This window comes from Microcebus murinus, chromosome 4 (assembly GCF_040939455.1).
Source record: "Microcebus murinus isolate Inina chromosome 4, M.murinus_Inina_mat1.0, whole genome shotgun sequence".
NCBI classification, from domain to species: domain Eukaryota; kingdom Metazoa; phylum Chordata; class Mammalia; order Primates; family Cheirogaleidae; genus Microcebus; species Microcebus murinus.
The window spans coordinates 71,659,224-71,682,211 of NC_134107.1; the positions used below are offsets into that span (position 1 = coordinate 71,659,224).

A 22,988-nucleotide genomic window follows, 5' to 3' on the forward strand; every position below is an offset into this window, starting at 1 on the left:
ATCAGTTTATGGACTGGATAAATTGGAATTACCTAGAAAACCTGTTACATGACAGGTTCCTATTTATATTGTCCAAGATTTTGCCTCGGTATGTTTGATAGTCAACCAAGCTTCTTGGATTTATGAACTCCAGAATTCTAGACTGTCAATCAGAAGTCTCTCTGGACAGAGCCCTTGAGCCTTCATACGAAGCAGTCTTTTCCATATTATCTGGTTTACGCAGGTGGGGTTTGCCTAGTGTTCAAGGACAGGAATTATGCCACTTCATTATATCTAAGTGGAAGGAAAACAGGAGCGCCAGTGGCAGGCTGTTGGGTTTATTCCCACAGAATGATCCTTTGAGGCTCATCTTGCAGGCACAATGAGATCCACATAGAGCTGTATAAAGGGATTGTGAGCATAAGGCCATCAGATACACCAGTGTACACACATATGTACACACACTCTCATTGCCTTGTCTCTGGGAGCCATGGACGTAGTTGGCCAAGCTCTTAGCCAGGGCTGCTGTCACTGATGGTTCAAGCTGTATGCCACACAGCTCCAGGCACCATTTTCACAGACCACAACGTGAATGGCACCCTAGCAGTTGTGAAGTGTGGTGGTCCTTAGAAAAAAAATTAGTCATTATTTTGAAAACAGGAAGGAGCCCACCACTGAGGAAGCAAATGCAATGTTTGGGGTTGAAATTTCAACAGGATGATCTTCTTGCTCTACAGCTAGGTCTCAAGCTCTGCTCTTAGCACATGCACACACATATGCACACACTCTGCTTCTTAGACTTCCCCTTTTTCTCTAATCCAGGGTGATTTGCAGTTTCTCTCCCACATCTCTGTACTACAGATGGACTGGGAAATGCCACAGTGAATTAGAAGTGGAGCGGTAGTTTATGGTGAGTGATTTCTCAACTCAAGGCCCCTCTAGTATTCTGGTTCTGTTTGATGACAGTCTTGACGGTCTTTGTCTCCAGAGCTTTAATCTTGAAACCAATTCCCATGCAATAAAGCACGTTCATTTCATGCAACACAGCTTAGTTGATGCCTATAGTTTCAAATACCCCACTCACTGGATACAACTCAACTGGGAATGCCTGGTATGAAGACACATGCACAGTGCAGCAACATGGAATGTTCATCGCCAAACACAAGGAAGTAAAGGAGCTGCAAAGCTACGGTAGCTGGAGGAGGATTAGCTTTCCTGGTTTCAGTTTAAGAACAGCCTCTTGCCTCTACAGTCCACTGGTTTGGCATGGCATCTGCCCTTGGCTGTGAGATGATGTTATATTCAAAGTAAGTCAGATTAATTTCCAGGCTTGTCTGGGATCAGGGGCTGGAGTCTTTCCTCAATTGCAGTCCTCCTCTTAAAACTAGTCCTAAGCTTTTGAATTTGTTTTATTAAGTGATCAGGTAGCTGCGGAATGTGAATTTCCTCCAATCTCTTCCACTTTGCAAACTCCAGAACTATTTAACAGTAAGTCAAAACCCAGGGAACAGCTGACTGTGAGCTAAGGCTTCAGACATGCAAAGCGCACAACCCTGGGAAACAGCAGCGTCTGGGACAGGAGGCTCCCATTACTTCACACGACGATGGTGTGGGTTTTGCAAATCAAACACACATAGGAAAACCATAGTGGCCCAGGTTGGACTCACTATATGAGAAGCACAGTTGAGTGAGGAGCCAGACCAGGGAGCCACCTGTTCCTCTAGCTTGCAAACATTTATTTCACACCACCTCAGACCACTCACAGTTTGCTTACCTGCTCATTGTTGCTCTCCCACCATTCCCCATACTCCCTTTGGGGGTGAAACACTCTATTTCCGACTTGTGCTGGGCCAGTCTCCTGTCTTTGTACCTAGTGAGCATGAACAAAGACAGGAGCAAACAGAAAGACGTGATTGTGTGCTTAACTGCCAGATTGAGGAAGGGCCGTGACTGCAGAGAGGGTCATCCTGTGCCGAAACAGGGGACCCTGCTTCTCCACGCAATGGCCGACCTGTGGTATTGATTAGATGATTGTGATGGTATATGGGACAACATTGGGGATGATTTTCTTACTTCTTGGTCAAACCATATGTAACCCACACTTTTACATTGCCTATTAACATGTGACATTCAGGCCGGGCGCGGTGGCTCACGCCTGTAATCCTATCACTCTGGGAGGCCGAGGCGGCAGATCGCTTGAGGTCAGGAGTTCAAAATCAGCCTGAGCAAGAGCGACACCCTGTCTCTACTATAAATAGAAAGAAATTAATTGGCCAACTAACATATATATAGAAAAAACTAACTGGGCATGGTGGCCACGCATGCCTATAGTCCCAGCTACTTGGGAGGCTGAGGCAGCAGGATTGCTTGAGCCCAGGAGTTTGAAGTTGTTGTGAGCGAGGGTGACACCACGGCACTCACTCTAGCCTGGGCAACAAAGCGAGACTCTGTCTCAAAAAAAAAAAATATATGACATTCATAATATTTAATAGTCAATGGTAAAGGAACAATTCTTAGCATTTCAGAAAAAGTTGAATATCAATCAATAAATTAGAATTTATTTAGTGCTTACCATGTGTCAGACACCGTACTAGACCTTTACCTAAATTTAATTTCTACCAATGTCCCTGTGGCAGAGGCTCTGTTATTATTTCCATTTTACTAATAAAGAAACCTAAGACTGTAACAAGGATTAAGTAAATTGATCTAAGACACACAGCGAGTGGTTGGGCTGGATTGTGAACACAGGGAGCCTAAGTTTAGAACCAACACTTTAGTCATAATGTGTTGTCTTCCATTATCAAGATTTTTAAGAAAAACTAATTCTTATCATTAATGAATCTCCATTGAGTGGTACTATGTCTGAATATTAGACACTGGAAATAACAGAAGAAAGAATACACATTCCTTGTATGTGAAAAGTTTCTTTAACCATTAAGTTGAAGTTTGACAGTCAGTGTTGGGTTGCCTACAGTTTACAGTGTGACTCAAACAGCTTTTGTATCTGAATTGGCAGTTCACCATGCCTGGAAGGTACTAGATGTTCATCTAAAATAAGTTATGAGAGTCCCAACATTAGTCTGTTACATGGTGCATCAAGATGAGTCATTATACTTCATTGACAGTTTTTTGAGCCAACATGCTTTTTCAGAAATACACTCGTTTACTCATCTGTTTAACTCTGTGGGGTAGGTAAAGAAGCACTGTTATTTTCATCTGCCAAATGAGGAAACTGTGATTTATTTAACTGACTCCACTAACATCACAAGTGTAGTTGTTAGAGGGTAACTGTCAGCAGAGCTTTCTGGGTCCCAAGACAATTACAGTTTTATTACTTTATTTACTTTTCCCTGATGAAACTAGAGCCTGATAGTGTACCACTTCATCCACGTTCCTGGTGTTCAATAGGCAATGATAAAGTGAGCTACTGTCATACAACTTGTTTGCTTCAATATAGTCACATTCTTTTTAGTTTCTTTTCTTACTGTTTCAAAAATAATATAAAATAAAACAAAATGCAACAAAATCAAGATCATTATTGGCTCTGGGGAAGAGGCTTTCCTCTTACCCTTTTTCTCTTCTAAACTGTTATTACATGAAAGTATTTAGTATTTGAATAAAAATGGCTCATTACATCAACCTAAATGGATGCCATAGGTTAACTTATTCAGTGGGCATTAGTTGAACATCTATTAAATTTTAGGTAATGGGCTTTGTACTTCAGATGTAGTGATAATAATCTGCAGGCCCTGCCTCATAGACTTATAGAATAGTGGGGTGAAGAAGGGATGAAGAAGTATGCATGCACGTAACTTTAGATATAGACCATAAAGAAGAGAGAAAAAGAACTTAAAGAGTCTGTTAATGGAGGTGAAGCATCAGACCAAACTAGACTGAGTAGCCTTCATTTTACCAAAGAAAATTCCTCAGAAGAGAATCCTTTGTGAAGTACCAATCATCAAATGATGTTCTACATTTCCACGCAAAATATTTTATGCTTATTTAGGAATTGGATTGAACAACCAAACTACTGCTCCACAGCTTAAAATTTAAAAAGTAATATAATTAATAATGAATTATTGACAGTCACTCAGTTCCTTACAAAGGGATCTTTAATGTATTTTTGAAGATATCCTGTTAGACTTATTGCCAATTAATTATTTAAATCCTACATACATGTGTTAAGAAACCTACAATCTTCACACTTATATGCTCTTCTCTTTCTATCTCTTTTCTCTCTCATGCCCACATATGCATTCTGCCAGGTGACTTCCATTTTTGAAATATGAACATCTTTTGATAAAAGCTTTCACTGAGAAAACAACACAAACAATAACAAAGAACTCCTTCTAATAAGGCAAGAGATACCATAGACTTTTTGGAATTTCCAAGTAGTTTTGTATTCAAAGCAAGATGAAAATGACATTAATATAAAATGGGAAGCTCATTTTGGCTTTCAGATGGGACCCTTCATGCCTGTCTATGATTACAGCTTAATTATGTTTGTCAGATACTTAAGTAGACCACATTTTCATTCATCCATTCACTTACTCATTATTACATCCACCAATAACGTGCTGTTCAAAGTAACTAGCAGTGCTTTAATAGTCTCCACAGTGCATATAGAATTCTTTTCAGTTGACTTTATTTCAGAAATATGGAACTGTCAAGTTAAAAATAGTTTATACTTTTCAGATTTATAGCTCATAAAATATCAATTTAAAAATTTCATTTCTTCTATTTAATAATTTTTTTATTGCAGCATATTATGGGGTTACAAATATTAAGGTTTTAAATAATGCCCTTACCCCTCCCCCCACAAGTCTGAGTTTCCAGTGTGACCATCCCACTCATTATGCATGTATATACCCACCCCGCCTCCCACCTGCCCAATACCCAATTACTGTAGTTCCTATGTGTCCACTTAGGTGCTACTCAGGTAATACCAGTTTGCTGGTGAGTATATGTGGTGCTTGTTTTTCCATTCTTGGGATACTTCACTTAGTAGTATGGGTCCCAGCTCTAACCAGGAAAATATAAGATGTGCTATATCACCGTTGTTTCTTAGAGCTGAATAGTACTCCATGGTATACATATACCACATTTTATTAATCCACTCTTGGATTGATGGGCACTATTTAATAAATTTATGTATCTTTTATACACTAAAATAGACATACACATTGACACACACACTTACTTGTGAAGCACTGTTCTAGGTGCCTTCAAGTATTAACTCACTTCTCAAGTAAAATGCCTAGTTTATTATAATTATGTTCAATGTTGTAATATAATAGAAATAATAATGACAGAATATTGAGTGTGCTAGGCTGTTTGCTGTACATTATCCTCAATTCTGAAGACTACCTTACAAATTAGGTGCTATTATCCTCTTACTAGAGAGGCAGATACTGCTGAGGATCAGTGTTAGTAACCCACGCTGACACGGTTTATGAGTAGGGAACCCAAAGTTAGAAATCAGGTCTCTCTGATTCTGAAGCTATTTCCATTAAACTTCCCTGTAAGTAACTAGGTTACTATATTTAGAAACAAAACTGCAAAATCTTCTTATTTACCTTTTCTCTTTTTGACCCCATTTTGCAAATGAGTAGCAGAGTTAACAAGGGCAGCCAGTGGAGGATCTAGTGATAGGAGTTTACATTTTGTTCCTATACATGTACGACACAGGATTAGTGTACATCATTCAAAACCATTTTCCGAGCACTCCATACACTGGGCACAGTGATAAGGAGCACATGGTTCACTATGCCTTTGAGAAGTTCACAGTCTAGAGTGGGAGAATGAAATGTTAACAGACAACTTCTAAACTATGTGAGAAATTGTATTATAAGAAAAAATACAAGAAGCGATACCTAATCCATACAAGAATGGCAGAGAAAACTTCAGTGAGATATAATATAATACTTAAATCTTAAAATATGAGTAGAAGTACATTGTAAAAAGACGGGTAGGCAAGGAAAAGAAAAATCCAGTGCAAACACGTAGAGAAGCTTAGCAGTTTGGTACATATGGAGAAACGCTGCTTAGAATTTTTAATTGTAGGAATGGAAGTGTAAAATAAGAGAAGGTAAATAAAGGGAACACAAATGGAGAGGTACGTAAAAGGTGGTGAATTTTACTATAGGTTATGAGATATCACTGTGGGATCTTTACGCTAGGTAAAAACATGGTCGGAGTTAACATTTAAATAAAATACTGTGGACTTGAGAGAAACAAACTAGAGTCAGAAAAATAACAACTACAACAATGCATGTGAGAGAGATGATGAGAAATGCCTTAGGGCAGTGCCAATATGGATGAAAAGTATAGTTTCAGAACTCTTCAGGGGGCAAAATGAATAGGACTTATTAGATGATGAAGGTAAGAGAGAGAAGTGTAGAATGCTATGCCAGTTACGGTTTGGGGTGGTGCAATTAACTAAGAAAACACAGGAAAAGGAGTACATTTGTGGGGAGAAATACATATCTTTATTTTGGAATACTGGGTTTGAGATGAAGGTGGGACATCCAAGTTGACATATTTCATAGATTTTCCCATAAACTCTAGATTTCTAGATTTGTGCTTGACACAGCTTTGACACTTTGGTTCTTGGCACAAAAACTGTCAGAATAGTTTTATAAATTTCAAAATGACTTGTTTTGAAATAAAAATAAGGTCTAGTTATCTTCTGTGAAGATTTTTTGTTGTTGTTGTTGTTGTTGTTGTTTTTTACATTCTTTTTTTTTTTTTTTTTTTTTTGCCCGCCTTGGCCTCCCAGAGTGCTAGGATTATAGGTGTGAGCCACTGCACCCGGCCTATTTAACTTTTTTATTAGGGGAAAATTTTTTTATTTTTATTTTTTTCAGTATATTATGGGGGTACAAATGTTAAGGTTGCGTATATTGCCCATGCCCCCCTTCCTCCTCGAGTCAGAGTTTCAAGTGTGACCATCCCCCAAACATTGCACATCTCATTATGTTTGTATATACCCATCCCCTCCACCCCCCAACCTGCCTAACACCTGATAAATGTTATTCCTGTATGTCCACTTATGTGTTGATCCGTTAATACCAATTTGCTGGTGAGTACATGTGGTGCTTGTTTTTCCATTCTTGAGATACATTCTTGAGTAGAATGGGTTCCAGCTCTATCCAGGAAAATACAAGAGTTGCTATATCACCATTGTTTCTTTCTTTTTTTTTTTTTTTTTTTTGAGACAGAGTCTCGCTTTGTTGCCCAGGCTAGAGTGAGTGCCGTGGCGTCAGCCTAGCTCACAGCAACCTCAAACTCCTGGCTCAAGCAATCCTCCTGCCTCAGCCTCCCAAGTAGCTGGGACTACAGGCATGTGCCACCATGCCCGGCTAATTTTTTGTATATATATTAGTTGGCCAATTAATTTCCTTCTATTTTATAGTAGAGACGGGGTCTCGCTCTTGCTCAGGCTGGTTTCGAACTCCTGACCTCGAGCAATCCGCCCGCCTCGGCCTCCCAGAGAGCTAGGATTACAGGCGTGAGCCACCGCGCCCGGCCTCTTTTTTTTTTTTATTTTGGCATATTATGAGGGTACAGATTTTAAGGTTTCAATAAATGCCCATTTCCCCCCCTCCCCCCAAAAGTCTGAGTCTCCATCATGACCATCCCCCAGATGGTGCACATCTCACTCGTTATGTTTGTATATACTCGCCCCCCTCCCCCCTCCCACCTCCCCAATACCCTATTACTGTAGCACCTATGTGTCCACTTAGGTGCTACTCAGTTAATACCAGTTTGCTGGAGAATATATCTGGTGCTTGTTTTTCCATTCTTGGGATACTTCACTTAGTAGTATGGGTTCCAGCTCTAACCAGGAAAATATAAGATGTGCTATATCACCATTGTTTCTTAGAGCTGAATAGTACTCCATGGTATACATATACCACATTTTATTAATCCATTCTTGGATTGATGGGCATTTGGGCTGTTTCCACAGCCTTGCAATTATGAATTGTGCTGCTATAAACATTCGAGTGCAGGTGTCTTTTTTGTAGAGTGTCACTGGATCATTTGGGTAGATGCCCAGCAATGGGATTGCTGGATCAAATGGTAGATTCAATTGTATCGCTTTAAGGTATCTCCATATTGCTTTCCACAGAGGTTGAACTAGTTTGCAGTCCCACCAGCAGTGTAGGAGTGTTCCTCTCTCTCCGCAACCATGCCAGCATTTATTGTTTGGAGATTTTTTGATAAAGGCCATTCTCACTGGGGTTAAGTGATATCTCATTGTGGTTTTGATTTGCATTTCCCTGATGATTAGAGATGTTGAGCATTTCTTCATATGTTTGTTGGCCATTCTTCTGTCTTCTTTAGAAAAATTTCTGTTCAAGTCCTTTGCCCACTTTTTATTCTCACATCTGTTCCACTGGTCAATATTCCTGTTTTTGTGCCAATACCATATTGTTTTAATTACTACAGCTTTGTAGTATAGTTTGATATCTGGCATATTAATGCCTCCCATTTTGTTTTTGTTGCCTAGAATTGCTCTTGATATTCGGGGTCTTCTTTGGTTCCATACGAAGCGTAAAATTATTTTTTCTATATCTGTGAAGAATGCTGATGGGATTTTAATAGGTATTGCATTGAATCTGTAGATCAGTTTGGGTAGTATAGACATTTTGATGATATTGAGTCTGCTGATCCACGAGCATGGTATGGATTTCCATCTGTTTACATCCTCTGCTATTTCCTTCCTCAGTGTTTCATAGTTCTCCCTGTAGAGGTCTTTTACCTCTTTGGTTAAATATATTCCTAGGTACTTTAATTTCTTTGTTGCTATTGTGAAGGGAACTGAGTCTTTGATTTGGTTTTCAATTAGATTGTTGTTGGCGTATATGAATGCCTCTGATTTCTGTGTATTGATTTTGTATCCTGAGACTTTACTAAATTCATTGATCAGTTCCAGGAGTTTCTTGGTTGAATCCTTGGGGTTTTCTAGATACAATATCATATCATCAGCAAACAGTGAAAGTTTGATCTCTTCTGCCCCTATTTGGATACCTTTGATTCCATTTTCCTGTCTGATTGCTGTAGCCAAGACTTCCAGCACTATGTTGAACAGAAGTGGGGATAGTGGGCAGCCTTGTCTGGTTCCAGTTCTAAGTGGGAATGATTTCAATCTTTCCCCATTCAGTATGATGTTGGCTATGGGTCTGTCGTATATGGCTTGTATCATTTTTAGGTATGTCCCTTCTATGCCTATTTTCTTAAGTGTTCATATCATGAAAGGGTGTTGAATTTTGTCAAAAGCTTTTTCTGCATCTATTGAAAGAATCATGTGGTCTTTGTTTTTGCTTCTGTTTATGTGGTGAATTGCATTTATAGATTTGCGTATGTTGAACCATCCCTGCATCCCTGGGATGAAGCCCACTTGGTCGTGGTGGATTATTTTTTTGATAAGTGTCTGGATTCGGTTAGCTAAGATTTTGTTGAAAATTTTTGCATCTATATTCATTAGGGATATTGGTCTGTAGTTTTCTTTTACATTCTTTATCCAGGAAGCTCTAACTCCTCTTTACTTAGTTCTGTAAGAGTCCATGTTCATCTGATAAATCTAAAAGATATAGGGGTAAGAATCACTCAGGATTAGATAGTAGATGTAATTTATTTATAATGATTTGGATCAAAAATTTTATTATTTCACTTCATTTCCTCTTCTGTACCAATATCTACTGAACATTGGATTACTGAAATTTCTATATTGACTCTGCATTTCAGAATGAGTTGAAAGACTAGGATGAAATGAAGAAATTGAAAGAATAAATGTGCATATTAGGTGAAATAGCTGGTATTAGGGGAATGATGCCTGAAGCTGGAAGGAAAGGAGAATGTTTGGTATTGGAAATAAACATGCCTTATGTGAGGATGAGCAAGGCAATATGTTTGGGTAAGTGACCAGGAGTAGAATGGGTAAAATGCATTAGAATTGGGGAAAAAAAGAAGCTATGGTAGTGGTTTGTCCTTTATATGGACACTAAAGTCACTCAGAATGATGGCAGAGCTTGGAGTGGACAGAAATTCTACTGGCAACCCAGAAGTTGCCAGTAGATAGTAGTTATAAACAAAGTTTTAATAAAAGGTAGAGTGATAATGAGATGTCATGAGTCTCAACTGAATGAGAGTTTAGTTTTTACATTTCTATGTATGAGGGTGTGGAATAGATCTGGAAGCAGCACTGAGCTGCTGACCTCCCCTTGTGTGTCCTGTGAAACATGTGAGACAGAAGAATAAGTAGTAGCCTTACTTGAAAGGGCCACAGGGGAAGTGATGTCCTGGGTTTCAGTTTAAAATAAACACAGTAAATAAAGTATTTTTTTTTTTTTTTGAGACAGAGTCTCGCTTTCTTGCCTAGGCTAGAGTGAGTGCCGTGGCGTCAGCCTAACTCACAGCAACCTCAAACTCCTGGGCTCAAGCGATCCTCCTGCCTCAGCCTCCCGAGTAGCTGGGACTACAGGCACAAGCCACCATGCCCGGCTGATTTTTATATATATATATTAGTTGGCCAATTAATTTCTTTCTATTTTTATGGTAGAGACGGGGTCTCGCTCAGGCTGGTTTTGAACTCCTGACCTTGAGCAATCCGCCCGCCTCGGCCTCCCAGAGTGCTAGGATTACAGGCGTGAGCCACCGCGCCCGGCCGTAAATAAAGTATTTAGTGATGAGATGGAAGATGAAGAGGGGGTGGTTATCATCAAATGGGGATTATAAACAGGGCCTTTGAATGGTTTGGAAGGGAAAGGTCCAGCGGATGAGGCAAAGAACAATTTGTATAAGTGGAATTTCCCAGCATACTATCTCTGAGATTCTAGGAAGAATCTCTTGATGAATTCTTCTCTCACCTTCCCCTGAGGCCAAAGAGTAAAGGTTGTCCATCCTGCGTGGGTGAGGAGAGGCTTGGATGCATGGCATATTTGGAGAGATGTTTGTTGATAGACAATGCAAACTCTCTGAGAATTATTTTTGGTTAAAGTAGAGTAGGAAAGAGAGCTTAAAGAGTTCACAATAGTAGAGGGAAGAAAGGGACAGTACATGAGAAAAATGTACCAGAGGCATATTTCTCTGACCCTACAATTTTGTGTAGGGCTTCTCCTGCTCAAGGCTTTGTTCTTTCCAATAGATAAAATTCTCTTAAGAAATAATTTTCTTTTGCCACCTTCTCTTCCACACTGACTTCTACTATGCCCCATACTCTACTCCTTGAAGGAGCATTGTGCTAATCCTTGTGGACTCTTACACCAGCCAGTTCATTCTCCAGTCCCGAGCTAGTTGCCATTCAACTTAGTAAAAACCACAGTGAGATATTTTCTCATGTGTAGAAACCATGGTGTATATATTTTACTTTATTCTATGGTGCTTTAAATTATTCAGAGGCAGAAAAACACAACATGATCTCTTTAAGAAGTCTGTGAAAGGGAGATGGAAAATGTTTCATATTTCACATATGTTTTATGTGTAAAATTTAGTAACTCAATATGGAATGGACACTAATGGGGCAGGAAAGTAAGGTTTGGGAGTAAGTGAGTAGGAGTCTGTTCTTTAAGGAAATCTCTTATTCAAGCCATTTTAAATGCATCCCATTTACAAAGCAAATTTTAATCCTTTTTTTTTCTCAACTATTTTCTATTTTTCAGAGTAGAAATATGGTACAAACAAAGAAAAATGATATGAAAGGAAAAGAGTTTATCTTGACCAATGAAGTAGCAAACAAAAAAAAAAGAAAGAAAGAAAGAAAAAAAAGAAAAAGTTATTAAGTGAGGGACATTTGAGGTAATTATAGGACAAGTCACTCCGAATGTCATAGAAAATCCCATGAATATAAGGGATTTTCATATTAAAATTGCAGTAAAGAAGGCAGAGTTTTAAGACAAAGCTTGAGCATAAACCTGGAAGACTAGAGAGTTTTTAAAAAATGATCAAGGTGAATAAACCCAAACATAGTGCTTTGTATTATATAAGCCTTCAACGAACATTTTCTGAGTGAATGCTTGTATGAATAAATGAATGAAATGGAAAGGTAACTTTGGGGATTAGCAAATCTCCAAGGAGCTTTGTTATTCTTTGTTTTATTTTGTTTTTAATAGCAAATGCAAACTGAAGATCCTTTGTAGAATTTGGTCAAGCGACCAAAGAAGAGAGAAAAGCTTAAAGATTTTTGAAGAAAGTGGATAACTAATGTAGAGAATTTTGAGATAAAATAATTGTAGGAAAAAAAGGAGGAAAGAACATACTTTTTCACTTGCACTTCATAATCAGCCAGAAAATACTGCAGACTCCATCTTCACAACATACCTAGAATCTGATCATTTCTCACCAATACTTACTAACTTGGTCCAAGCCACCATCATCCTTTAAAATTGTAATAGATTTCTAAACTGGTTCTGCTTCTGTCCTTCTTTCTAACCTTCTCTCACCCCAACCCAACCCACTCCAACGTCCACAAACCAAGCAGAACACTCCTGGGAAAATAAAAATATTTTCATATCACTTCTCTGCTCAAAATTCTCAAATGGTTATTCATCTCTCTGAGTAAATTGTACATTTCTTATAATGGTGTACAATACCCTATATCATTTTCCTGTACCCCTACTTTGCCTCTCTAATGCCATAACTCACTTTTTCTCCCTTGCTCACATTGTTTCATCCACACTTAGCCTTCTTATTGTTGCTTGAAGACACCAGACAGCCTTTCACCATGGTGACTTTGCTTTGGCCATTTCCATCAATGCTTTCTCCCAAAGCATCCTCAGAACTTTCTTCCTTCAAATCTTGGCGCAAACGTCACTTTCTCAATACATCTGCCATGACCACACCATTTTAAAAGGCAACTGCCACCCTACTCTTCCCATTACCATTTCCTACTTTTATCAGTAGGGCTTATCTGACATAATTTATATTTTATTCATTTATTTTATTTATTCTCTGTTTTCCCCATTTATTTTATTTATTCTCTGTTTTCCATTGAATTCTCCAATGGAATTCAAGCTCTATTAAGGCATGCATTTTGAACTCTTTTCTTCACTGCTGTTTTCTCAGGGCCTGTGACATTGCCAGCTTATTAAGGTGATATTTGCTGAATGAAGGCATGCATAAGTGAATGAATAAAGGAAGAATCAAGTTATGGAGAAATTTTTAGGTGGGAATGAGGACGAATCAGCAAGCTCATGCCAAATGATCTTAGAATTATTGATAAAATCAGTCAATAAGAATAGGATAGAATGGGTAGAATTTGAGTTTTTTTAAAAGTGCAAGTAGAAAAATGAAATAGCCTATTTGGGCAGTGCTGTGGTCTAAATGTTTGTGTTCCCACAAAATTCCTATTTTGAAATCCTAACCCTCAAGGTGATGCTATTTGGAGGTGTGGCCTTTGGGAAGTATTTTAATTAGGCCATGGGGGCAGACCCCTATGAATGGGATTAATGCTTTTAAAAAAGAGACCCCAGAAAAATTCCTTGCCTCTTCCACCATGTAAGTACACAACAAAGCACCACCTTTGAGCCAGAAAGAGAGCCCTCAACAGACACCAAATGTGCAAACACCGTGATCTTGGACATCTTAGCTTCCAGAACTGTCAGGAATAAATGTTCATTGTTTATAAACCACCAAGTTTATGATATTATTGTGACAGCAGCCTGAACAAAGAAAGGCAGAGAGCTTAGGGAGTAAGAAAAGACAAAAGAGATAGTGATTGGCAAACAGCGAAACACTGTCGCAATAAAACACTGGAAAAACGTGATCCCTTTTTGCTGTGGACAGTTGTCTTGATGTAACATCTGACAATGCTACACCCTTGTTGCGGGCATGAGAGAAGCTCAGCCAATGTTTCATAAAATCCTGGAGTGGAAAGGTTGAGACATGCAGGTCCTTGAGCCACTGTGGTCCTCTGAGCCACTGAGTTAGCCTTTTTAGTATCAGACAGACATTCTTTTTTTGTGTGAGATTAATTTCCTTGTCATTGAAATGACTTTGAATTAGGTTTTAGATTCTCTGATGCAGAAGCCTACTACCTGCTATACTTGGTTTCATTAATTTCTTTACCAAGGATGAGTTTAAGAATTTCTTAAGTTGTTTATAGCATTTACTTAGGTTTGGATATTTATAAGTTGTATGTAAGTGTGTGTATATTTATGAAGACTCTAAAAAACAAGCTCCTAACAAATACTTTACTTTTACCTAGATGTTTGTATTCTTTTAAATATCATTCTTTTTTTATATGTACCATTAATATAAAATACATGTAAGAGTCCTCATAAGTTAGATTTGTATAGAACAACAAAAAATGAGGGAGATAGATTGGGTAAAACAAAGTACTATTTTCTTAATAATCCACTCTTAGAGAAGCCTGACAATTGGCCCTCATAACCATGGTACAAACACTCCTGTTCACTTACTGGAAGCTATGCTAACTATAGTCATAAGCAGTTACTGCGAGTTTAGCTTTATATTCTCAAACCGATTAAGTGATGAGAAATAACTCACATCATAGCACTGAAGCCTTGTCAGTACTCTGGGAAAGCTTTTGGTCCCATATATTTGAAGAATTGGCCTTGGTTTACACATATTTGACAGATATTTTTCTCAATGACCTTTTATGTGATTAGAACTGGAAAGTGACTTGAAAATCAAAATAAAGAAAAATATCAGTGGCCTTATGTGCTTATCCATAAATAGTCAGTGATAGATCTGTGTAGAAGTGATCCTGGCTCTGCTCAATAATGATTTTGGAATGCTCTTCCAGATGCCGTCCTACTTGAGACCAGCTATAGCAACTTTTGGAGCCAGTTTCCATTTCTTAGCTCTCTCTTTCCCGTTGCTTCACTGGCTGTGGCCAGAATGTTTCTGACTTTAGTTTTTAATCTTGACTTTGTTCTAGTCATTGTATCCACTTCTCCTTTGTACCAATACAAAGCTTTGTAACAGCTTTGAGCACAGGCAACCCTGTTCCCATGTTGGTTCCTTGAATGCCAGCCAAGATCTCAGCTTTTGGACCTCAGGCAAGGTTTGAATCAAACACATACCCATAGGTGATATCTTTACTGATCACTCAGAAACACAGTTTATATATTTGAAATGTCTCAGGGAAAATGTATGAGGCAGAATGCTGCACATTGCATTTTATTTTCCAGATTTATTGCCACATTGCTTTCAGGACCGTCCTAATTTTGGATCCTGGTATTCATAAAGTGAAGAGATAAACTATGCTATGTGTAACATACATTTGAATAACATTTACAGTATTATAGAAAACATTTTCCTATACCATTTAATTTTCTTAAGCAACTCGATAATGTAATTATCATCCCTATCCTTCAGATAAAGAACCCCGTGGTGCAGAAAGCTTCACAATCTGGCCAACACCCCATAGCTAGTAAGTCACAGAAGTACAATTAGAAACCAGGCGTTTTACCTCCAAATCTCATGCTCTCTATTAACAAGTTCCTTTTTTCTTCATTTTATGCTAAAAACTCCCTTATTTAAATAATCTGATAACACACTTGAGAGACTGAAAAGGTCATACATGAAGGTAATAGTGTGTATTTAGTGCAGCTAGGCTTTGAGCACAATATAAACTTATTTTTTAAAAGGTCAAATTTGACTACATAACGGCCAAATGGAATAATCACCCCGCAGGCCCCCTGCCGACATGCAAAGAGGCTGCCATTTCTCTGGCTGGAGTTTACCTAGACAGATATACGCCCAAAATCTGAAGGCTGTAAAAGAGGCATCACTGAGAAGAGCTGACAATCAGTGTGGATGTGTGGGATGCAGCGTGGTGTCAGAAGACAGGCAGGGACGAGGTGGTAGAATATTTTAACAGCTCCAATGTGTTCCAAAGATTGCTGAAGGAATGCCCAAGTCAAGCTTCCAAGTAAAATTGATTAGAGGAAAATTCTAGATGAAGTCAGAAGGAAAGTCATTATGGATCTTCAGTTTAGAAGGAAAAAGAATAAGGCCAAATTTAAAAAGTTCAATATTATCCTGTGATATTGCCAAGTAATTCCCTACTTCAACCTCATCCCTCAACCTTCTATAGATCCATACATAAGTCAATAGATTGGATTGGTTTACTAGCTATTCGCTCAGATCTCATGGTCTCAACACACAGAAAAACATCTTCTGCCCAGACTTGAAATGTCAACTTGATTCATTCAAAGATTTCATCTTAAAACAAAAATTGATCATGATTAACAGCCTCATAAAATAATGTCAGGAGTGAACATAGGTTGCAAAAGTATTTGAGAAGCTGCCAGGTAACATATTACACTGTGCTCTATAAAAATAAAGGGAAGTTAGAATTTGACAGGTGGGGAAGCAGTGCAAATAAGCAATTAAAAAGTAAAGATTCGGCTATATTGACCCAGTAAATTCTATTCATATTCCTTAGTATTTATTCTAAGTAAATAATTCAACAGAAGCTCAAAGATTTCTGCACAAAGATTTTTTTCCTTTAGTCTTATAGAAAATAGCAAAACCAAAACAGAACGAGAACAAACCAACCACTGGAGAATAGTTTAATAAATTACAGCATAGCAATGTTATGGAAATGTGTTAAATTTTGTATTGAGCAAAGCCTTTCATTAAGCTTTCAGAGAATTCCCAAAGGATGTATTTTAATCCCACTTATGATGAGAACTTGTTTTCACATATGAATCATCATAAGTCATTGCCTTGCTGTTGTGAACTTTTCTCCAACATTGTTACTTGTTTTACACGTAACAGAAACCCAGGATGACACACACTTTAAAGCCAGTCCTGAGGTGCTTTACAAGCTTGTGCAACACCTTCGATGGAGAAAACTTTTCAGGGAGGAACAAAATGTTGACTAGAGGGAATGTCTTCATTAGAGAATAAGACCATTTTAAAGAAACATTTCAGTAAAGCATTAATCAAAAGTTGCTGGCTTCTCTTTCAGGACTGAGAAATTTTCAGACAAATAATTTATTCTTTCTAAAGACAGATGGGTCGTTTTCCAACAGGGATTTTTTCCTGTACATTTTTGTACTTGAACTACTAGAAAAGCTTTGGTGTCAGATTAAGCTGGGTAATATTGACAGTAAGAGCCATCATTTACTGAGCACTTGGAATATGCCAGGCACATCGTAAGTACCTGAATTTACTGATTTCATCATTGCAACAGTGCTATGAATTAGGTACTGTTATTTTCCTGATTTTACAAATGAGGACGAGCTAGGACGCGGGGAGATTGGGTAACTCACCCAAGGATACTGGATTAGTTAACTGTGATGCATATTGCTTCTCACTAAAATGCTGGCCACAAATACTAGTAATGCCATTTGTTCAACCTATTAACTTTTACACCTGTCATCTCTTTCTGTCCTAATGATTTCTATAACCAGGCATGTTTTCCCAGATAGCTTTGATACAAAATATTTTGTCCTGTTTTCTCCACATGTGCCCTGATACTTACGAAACCATGAATCCTCATATGAGACATAACCAGTATAATCTCTATTCATTCTTGTAAATTAATGCACTTTTGATTTTTACCTCCCTCCAGATTTAGTACACATGATCTGTCTGCTCTCACATACTCTAACTTATGCTGCTGTGATTTGGGCTACATTTGAAAGTGATGCTCTTTATTTCATCTTAGCCTGTGTCCCTGTTGATCTCTAATAGAGCCTGTTCTCTTCCTTTGTATTGATTACAAATTGTAATTACATATCCGTTTGCTTACTAGCTTATTGCCTGTCTCTCACTAGACTGTAAACTTCATGGGTGCAAGGCCATGTCTTCTTTCAACAAGCACCTCGAGTGGGGCCTGGCATATAGCAGCTGCTCAACAAATGCCTGTTGTGTGAATGCAGCTGTGAAAATAGTAAAATTGGGAATATTTATCAAAGGCAAGGCAGTACTATTTATGCAAACCCAACTCCATCTAAACTAGGCTTCCCTTCTGTTGCACATAGAGGTTCATTCACCAATTCTTATCTCAACTAAATTGTTATGTTTGCCACCCTCCTTTCTTCCTCTAGTCTTCTTCCTTCACCTTCAGTGCCCTTTTAATCCCTGCTGTCCTATTTCTGCACATAAAACTTGACCCCCTTTTCTCAATCCTCTGTCTCTGGACTATTTAGAAACAAATAAAAAGTGTTTCTAAATTTTGCAAAGAAGCTTAGTTCCCGTTTCTCTCAGGTTTTAAAATCAATTGATTTTAATAAGAACAAAGTGAGGTAGGGGTAGGAGAGGGAGATTGGGGTGTTCCTGTTTCTTACATGCATGTGAGGGACAAGGGCTGAAGGGAGGGGAGTCATGGCTACTGTGATAGCTGCAGCTGCCCAGGAGTGGGAATGGTGCTCAAGGATAGGGAAGCAATCCCGACACCTCCTGGGCCTGCACTTGCATGTAAGAGTGACCATGAGAAGAATCCACTCCACGGTACTGGGAGGAGGGACTAAAAGCATAAGTCTTGGTTAGAGGCTGCCTTTCCACTTCCCTCACACTGTTTGAAGAGTATCATTTTAATATAGGGAATTATATCTCTCCTGGTTTTAAGATAGTGTTTTATAGTTTATTATAATCACATAATTATAACAGATAAATTTCCTAATTTTGCCATTTCTAAGCAGATTTCCACATGGTCAAATATTTATCACAATAAATGAAAGTGAAATTATTTAAATTTCATAATGGGAGATACCCAAAGGAACATTACTGGGGTTTCCTAAGTACTTATTGTGTGCCATTCCGAAGTAGGAGTTGCAGTGTGATCTAGAAATATAGGAGTTATCATGTGATAAACTTATGCATGCAGTCATATAGTATCATATATTAAATATATGAGCACACACATATACACATATATACACACACATAAAATAACATACATATTTCTATATAATCATACATAAACATACACATATAGACAGATATACTGTAGCTCTCCAAATTTTTCTAAACTTACTGGACTTTAGTTTGCTTGAGATAGGCAATATATCATGGTAATTGTGTACTGGCTTTGGAGTTAATTAACACAGATTTGATTCTCAGCAATACCACTTGCTAGCTGTATAATTTGAGTAACTTATATAATTTTTCATAAATTTCCTCTTTGAATAATGGAAGAAATACCATTTAACTTACAGAATTGATGTTTTGCATATATTTTAAACTGATAAGAACAGATACTACACTTGATCTTAGCCAAAAGGCCGAGAAGCGATTTTGCATGTATTTTAGCACTTAATTTCACAAAACACTATGAGATAGGTATTAATACTATTATCATCCCAATTTTGCAGCTAGAAAACTGAGGCACAAAGTGGTTAGGTAACTTGCTCAAAGTCATGTAGTTAGAAGGGGAAAAACCAGGACCCATAATTGGGTGGTTGAACTCTAAGACTTGCACTCTAAAAGACTAGATTAAAGAAGATAACCAAAATTATCAAAGGGATGACTAAAAGGAAAAGGTACCCCCCCCAAAAAAAAAAAATCAAGGAGAAGGCAAAGAATAAGGAAGAGAAGGAAAAAGAGCAAGCATATGTGTCAGGCTCTATGCTAGAAGCTTTTAAAACATTATCTCAAATGTCCTTACAACCCAGGGGAGGAGTATTGATGACTTTATTTAAAAGAGAACTATAGTTCACATAGTTCTTAAGTGTTGATGCTGGAATTAAAACTAGGTCCATCTGATTGTAAATAATGTACTACACGCATATTGTGCATCTTCTAGATGCCTGCCATAGTGCTTGGTTTTGGAGTTGACATCAAGAAAATACATTTCACAGCCTCTGGATTCAAGGAACTTAGACTCTAATGGGGAATGACAAACATGGTTGCCTAGACAAACAGAACACAAAACTCATGGTGAAGACAATATACCTATCTGTCCTAGGACAGAAAGGTCAAACTCTTAGGACTTGTGGTGGACCTTGAACTTATCCTGGGCTGAGAGGTAGAATTTTGGCGCATTGTGGACAATTTCTATTTGTTAACTGCTTAATTGATAAGAAGAGTTAATTAGTGAAAAAACCTGATCTTCTTTTTCTGTTACCTTTTCCCTCACATAGGGGCTAGTAGAACCGAAGGTCTAAGTTTTCTCCCTCCTACCTGGAAAGTGGACAGGGTGTCGAAAGTGCAGATTGGGCAAGCTGGGGCAAACTAGGGCAAGCTGTTTGCCTTGCTGACAATGGTCATGTTCACCAAAAATAAAATGTTGTAAACTTCTTGAATCAGGGGACCATGCATGCATCCCAATACCCAGAACAATGACTGGATCCTGGTAGGGCTCAATAAAAAAATGTGCTAAAGGAAATAATAAATGAATGAGAGAGAAAAAATGGATTATTTCAGGGAAAACCTAGAGAAATCAGAGGGGAAGGAAAAAAAAAAGAAAAACTCCTAACCAGGATCCATACCTTTTCTTTGAGGCTTTCCTGTCCTGTGTTACATTTTCTTTGAGGCTTTCCTGTCCTCTTTCATATAATTAATGACTTCCCTTTTGTATGTACCTATGGTATCAACTACAGAGACTTAAAGCACCTACAACTTTTTACTGACGTTATTTCATTACACCTCTGGTTCTACAATCAGGAGAGAAGTTATCTGGGGGAAGGACAGTATTTTATTCATTTTTATATCTCTGGTTCCTAAAATATCATCTAGCTCATAACAGACAACATGGTTGCTATGGTTTGACTATGCCCCCCAAAGTTTATGTGCTGATAACTTCATTGCCATTGTAACAGGATTAAGAGATGGGGCCTTTGGGAAGTGATTAGGGCATGAGGGATCTGCGCTCATGAATGGATCAATGCTGTTTTCACAGAGTTGTGAGTTAGTTAATTGGGGGGGCGTGGGCTCCTGATAAAAGGAGAAGTTCGGCTCCCATTTGCTCTCTCTATCTCACACACTGGCTCGCCTTTCTGCTACAGGGTGACCCTTGCCAGATGCCAGCACCATGCTCTCAGACTTCCCAGTCTCCAGAACGGTGAGAAATAAATTTCATCTTTTATAAATTACCTAGTCTCTGGTATTCTGTTACAGCAACACAAAACAGACTAAGACAATGTTGGAATGGTGAATAATAGGTCCTCAGCAAATGGCACTTTTTTATGATTATTAACATTCACTGAGCAAAGGACCTTGCTTTCCTGTGACTGACTTCTGTCCAACTCTTTGCTAGCCCACTTGTTATTGATGCCTGGCACACAACTAAGACATTTCTGCCCCTTGTATTACAGACTTTCTTTAATTCACAGTTTAACGTCCTTCTCCATAAATGTGTATATTGCCCCCTTGTGTCTCCTTTAGTGAAACTCCCCACTAACCTCTGCTTTGGCACTTGTCCCCCCTCCTGTGAGGCTCTGCTGCCCTCTAGGGGGCCTTGCTCATCACACACATCACAGGACGCAGTGTGATCTTACTTGGCAGCACCGTCCTAGCTAGCGTAGGAGTGTCATGCTCATGACAGTGCTGCCAAGTCTCAGGGCTCCGTTGCCTGCTCCAGTAGTCCCTGGTTTATTGTGACTACATACTGTGGTTGATTTAGGAACATCAAACGAGTAGAGCAAGCAAGTAGGCTGTCAAGAACTGAAACCCATCAGGAGTAGAAGCTTGGTAGAGGCTGCCAGGGTGTCTTAGTGCTCTTGGTACATACAGGATCCTTGGCTATGAGTATTACACCGCATCTTGGTGGTTTTCAAATTATATCAAAATTTTTGCTGTAGAATCCAGTAGTCAACAATGAGAATGTTCTATCCAACTAATGAACGCTGATTTCCATCTTTGCCTGGGCCTTTGGCAGACAAAATACTTCCTCAAAGGAATAGGGCCTGAAATTGCTTTTTGCTAAATCCTCAATAAGCATCTGGTTGCCATATCCAAGGATGACTCTGAACTCTGTCTCATTTGACTTTTCTGTAACTGGAACTATCATTTTTGAAACATTTTTTTTTCCCCTCTCATGGATCACTTGTATCTGGGTCTGAGATGACTCAGGTGATACTCAGAAGTTATTTGTTTAGTTCTCAGAATTTTCCTTATTTATTTAGTCTCTGGGCTTTGTCCTTGGTTCTCCCAAAACTGTACTTCAAACTTCAAACTCTCAGAGTCATCAGGCCAGTTTTTCTAGCAGCTCCTTGGACTTGTCCATTTTGATGGACTTGGGAATTTTAAATTTAACAATTCCAAAAGCAAACACATCTTTCTTCAAACCTATTTTCCTTAACCTTGACACCCCCAACCCAAATTTATGTCCATCTAGACGTGCCATCATCACATGCAGATAGCTCCCCCTTCTCAACCCTTTTATTTTAGTCTCCAGTCTCGACTTCTCCTTTGAGCTAATGGGGCATAATATTAACATGTCTTAATTTAATTCTTTATTTTATCCTTCAAACCTCGTCTCCCGAAGGCTAAATTATACTGGTCCAAATTCTCCTATTTACACAAGTAAAAACAATCTAAGACTTATCTTTATTTTTTCTCTTTCTTTTGTACACAACATCCAATTAATCATTAACTCCCATCATTGTGTTTTTTAGTTAAAATCATCATAATTTCCTCACCTAACCTGTCAAAATGAGTGTCTGATTTTCCCCTTCTCTTCTTGCCACTCTGCATTCTCTTCTATCTATAGAAACAAAAACGATCTCTTTAACATATTAATCTTACCATGTACGTCCTCCTCTCAAATCTTCCAAAGCTTCCAATCACATTCGGGAGAAAATACGAAATCTGCACCTCACCTTGCCTTGTTTTAACTTTTCCCCATTCAGTATGATGTTGGGTGTGGGTTTGTCATGTATGAGTTTTAAAATTCTCAGGTATGTTCCTTTTATGCCTAGTTTGTTGAGGAATTTTATCATGAAAGGGTGCTGGATTTTTTTGAATGATTTTTCTGCATTTATTGAGGTGATCATATGGTCTTCATTTTTGCTTTTGTTTGTGTCATGAATCACATTTATTGATGTACTTTATTGTGAATCATCCTTACATCCCCTGGATGAAGCCTACTT

The 22,988-nt window shown here is 38.4% G+C and overlaps 1 protein-coding gene and 1 pseudogene across 4 annotated transcripts in view; both read right to left on the reverse strand.

The window, feature by feature from the left end:
* GRM5 (glutamate metabotropic receptor 5) overlaps positions 1-22,988 on the reverse strand; it is a 489,232-nt gene that overhangs the window by 17,554 nt on the left and 448,690 nt on the right. For 2 of the 4 annotated variants that reach the window (XM_012745155.3, XM_012745154.3), the window contains exon 9: positions 1,754-1,849. The exons of the other annotated variants lie outside the window; for them this stretch is intronic. In XM_012745155.3, the coding sequence (XP_012600609.1) occupies positions 1,754-1,849 (96 nt within the window). The remainder of the gene's footprint in view (positions 1-1,753; positions 1,850-22,988) is intronic. 4 annotated transcript variants of the gene reach the window in all.
* LOC142870684 (uncharacterized) lies at positions 19,069-19,193 on the reverse strand (annotated as a pseudogene).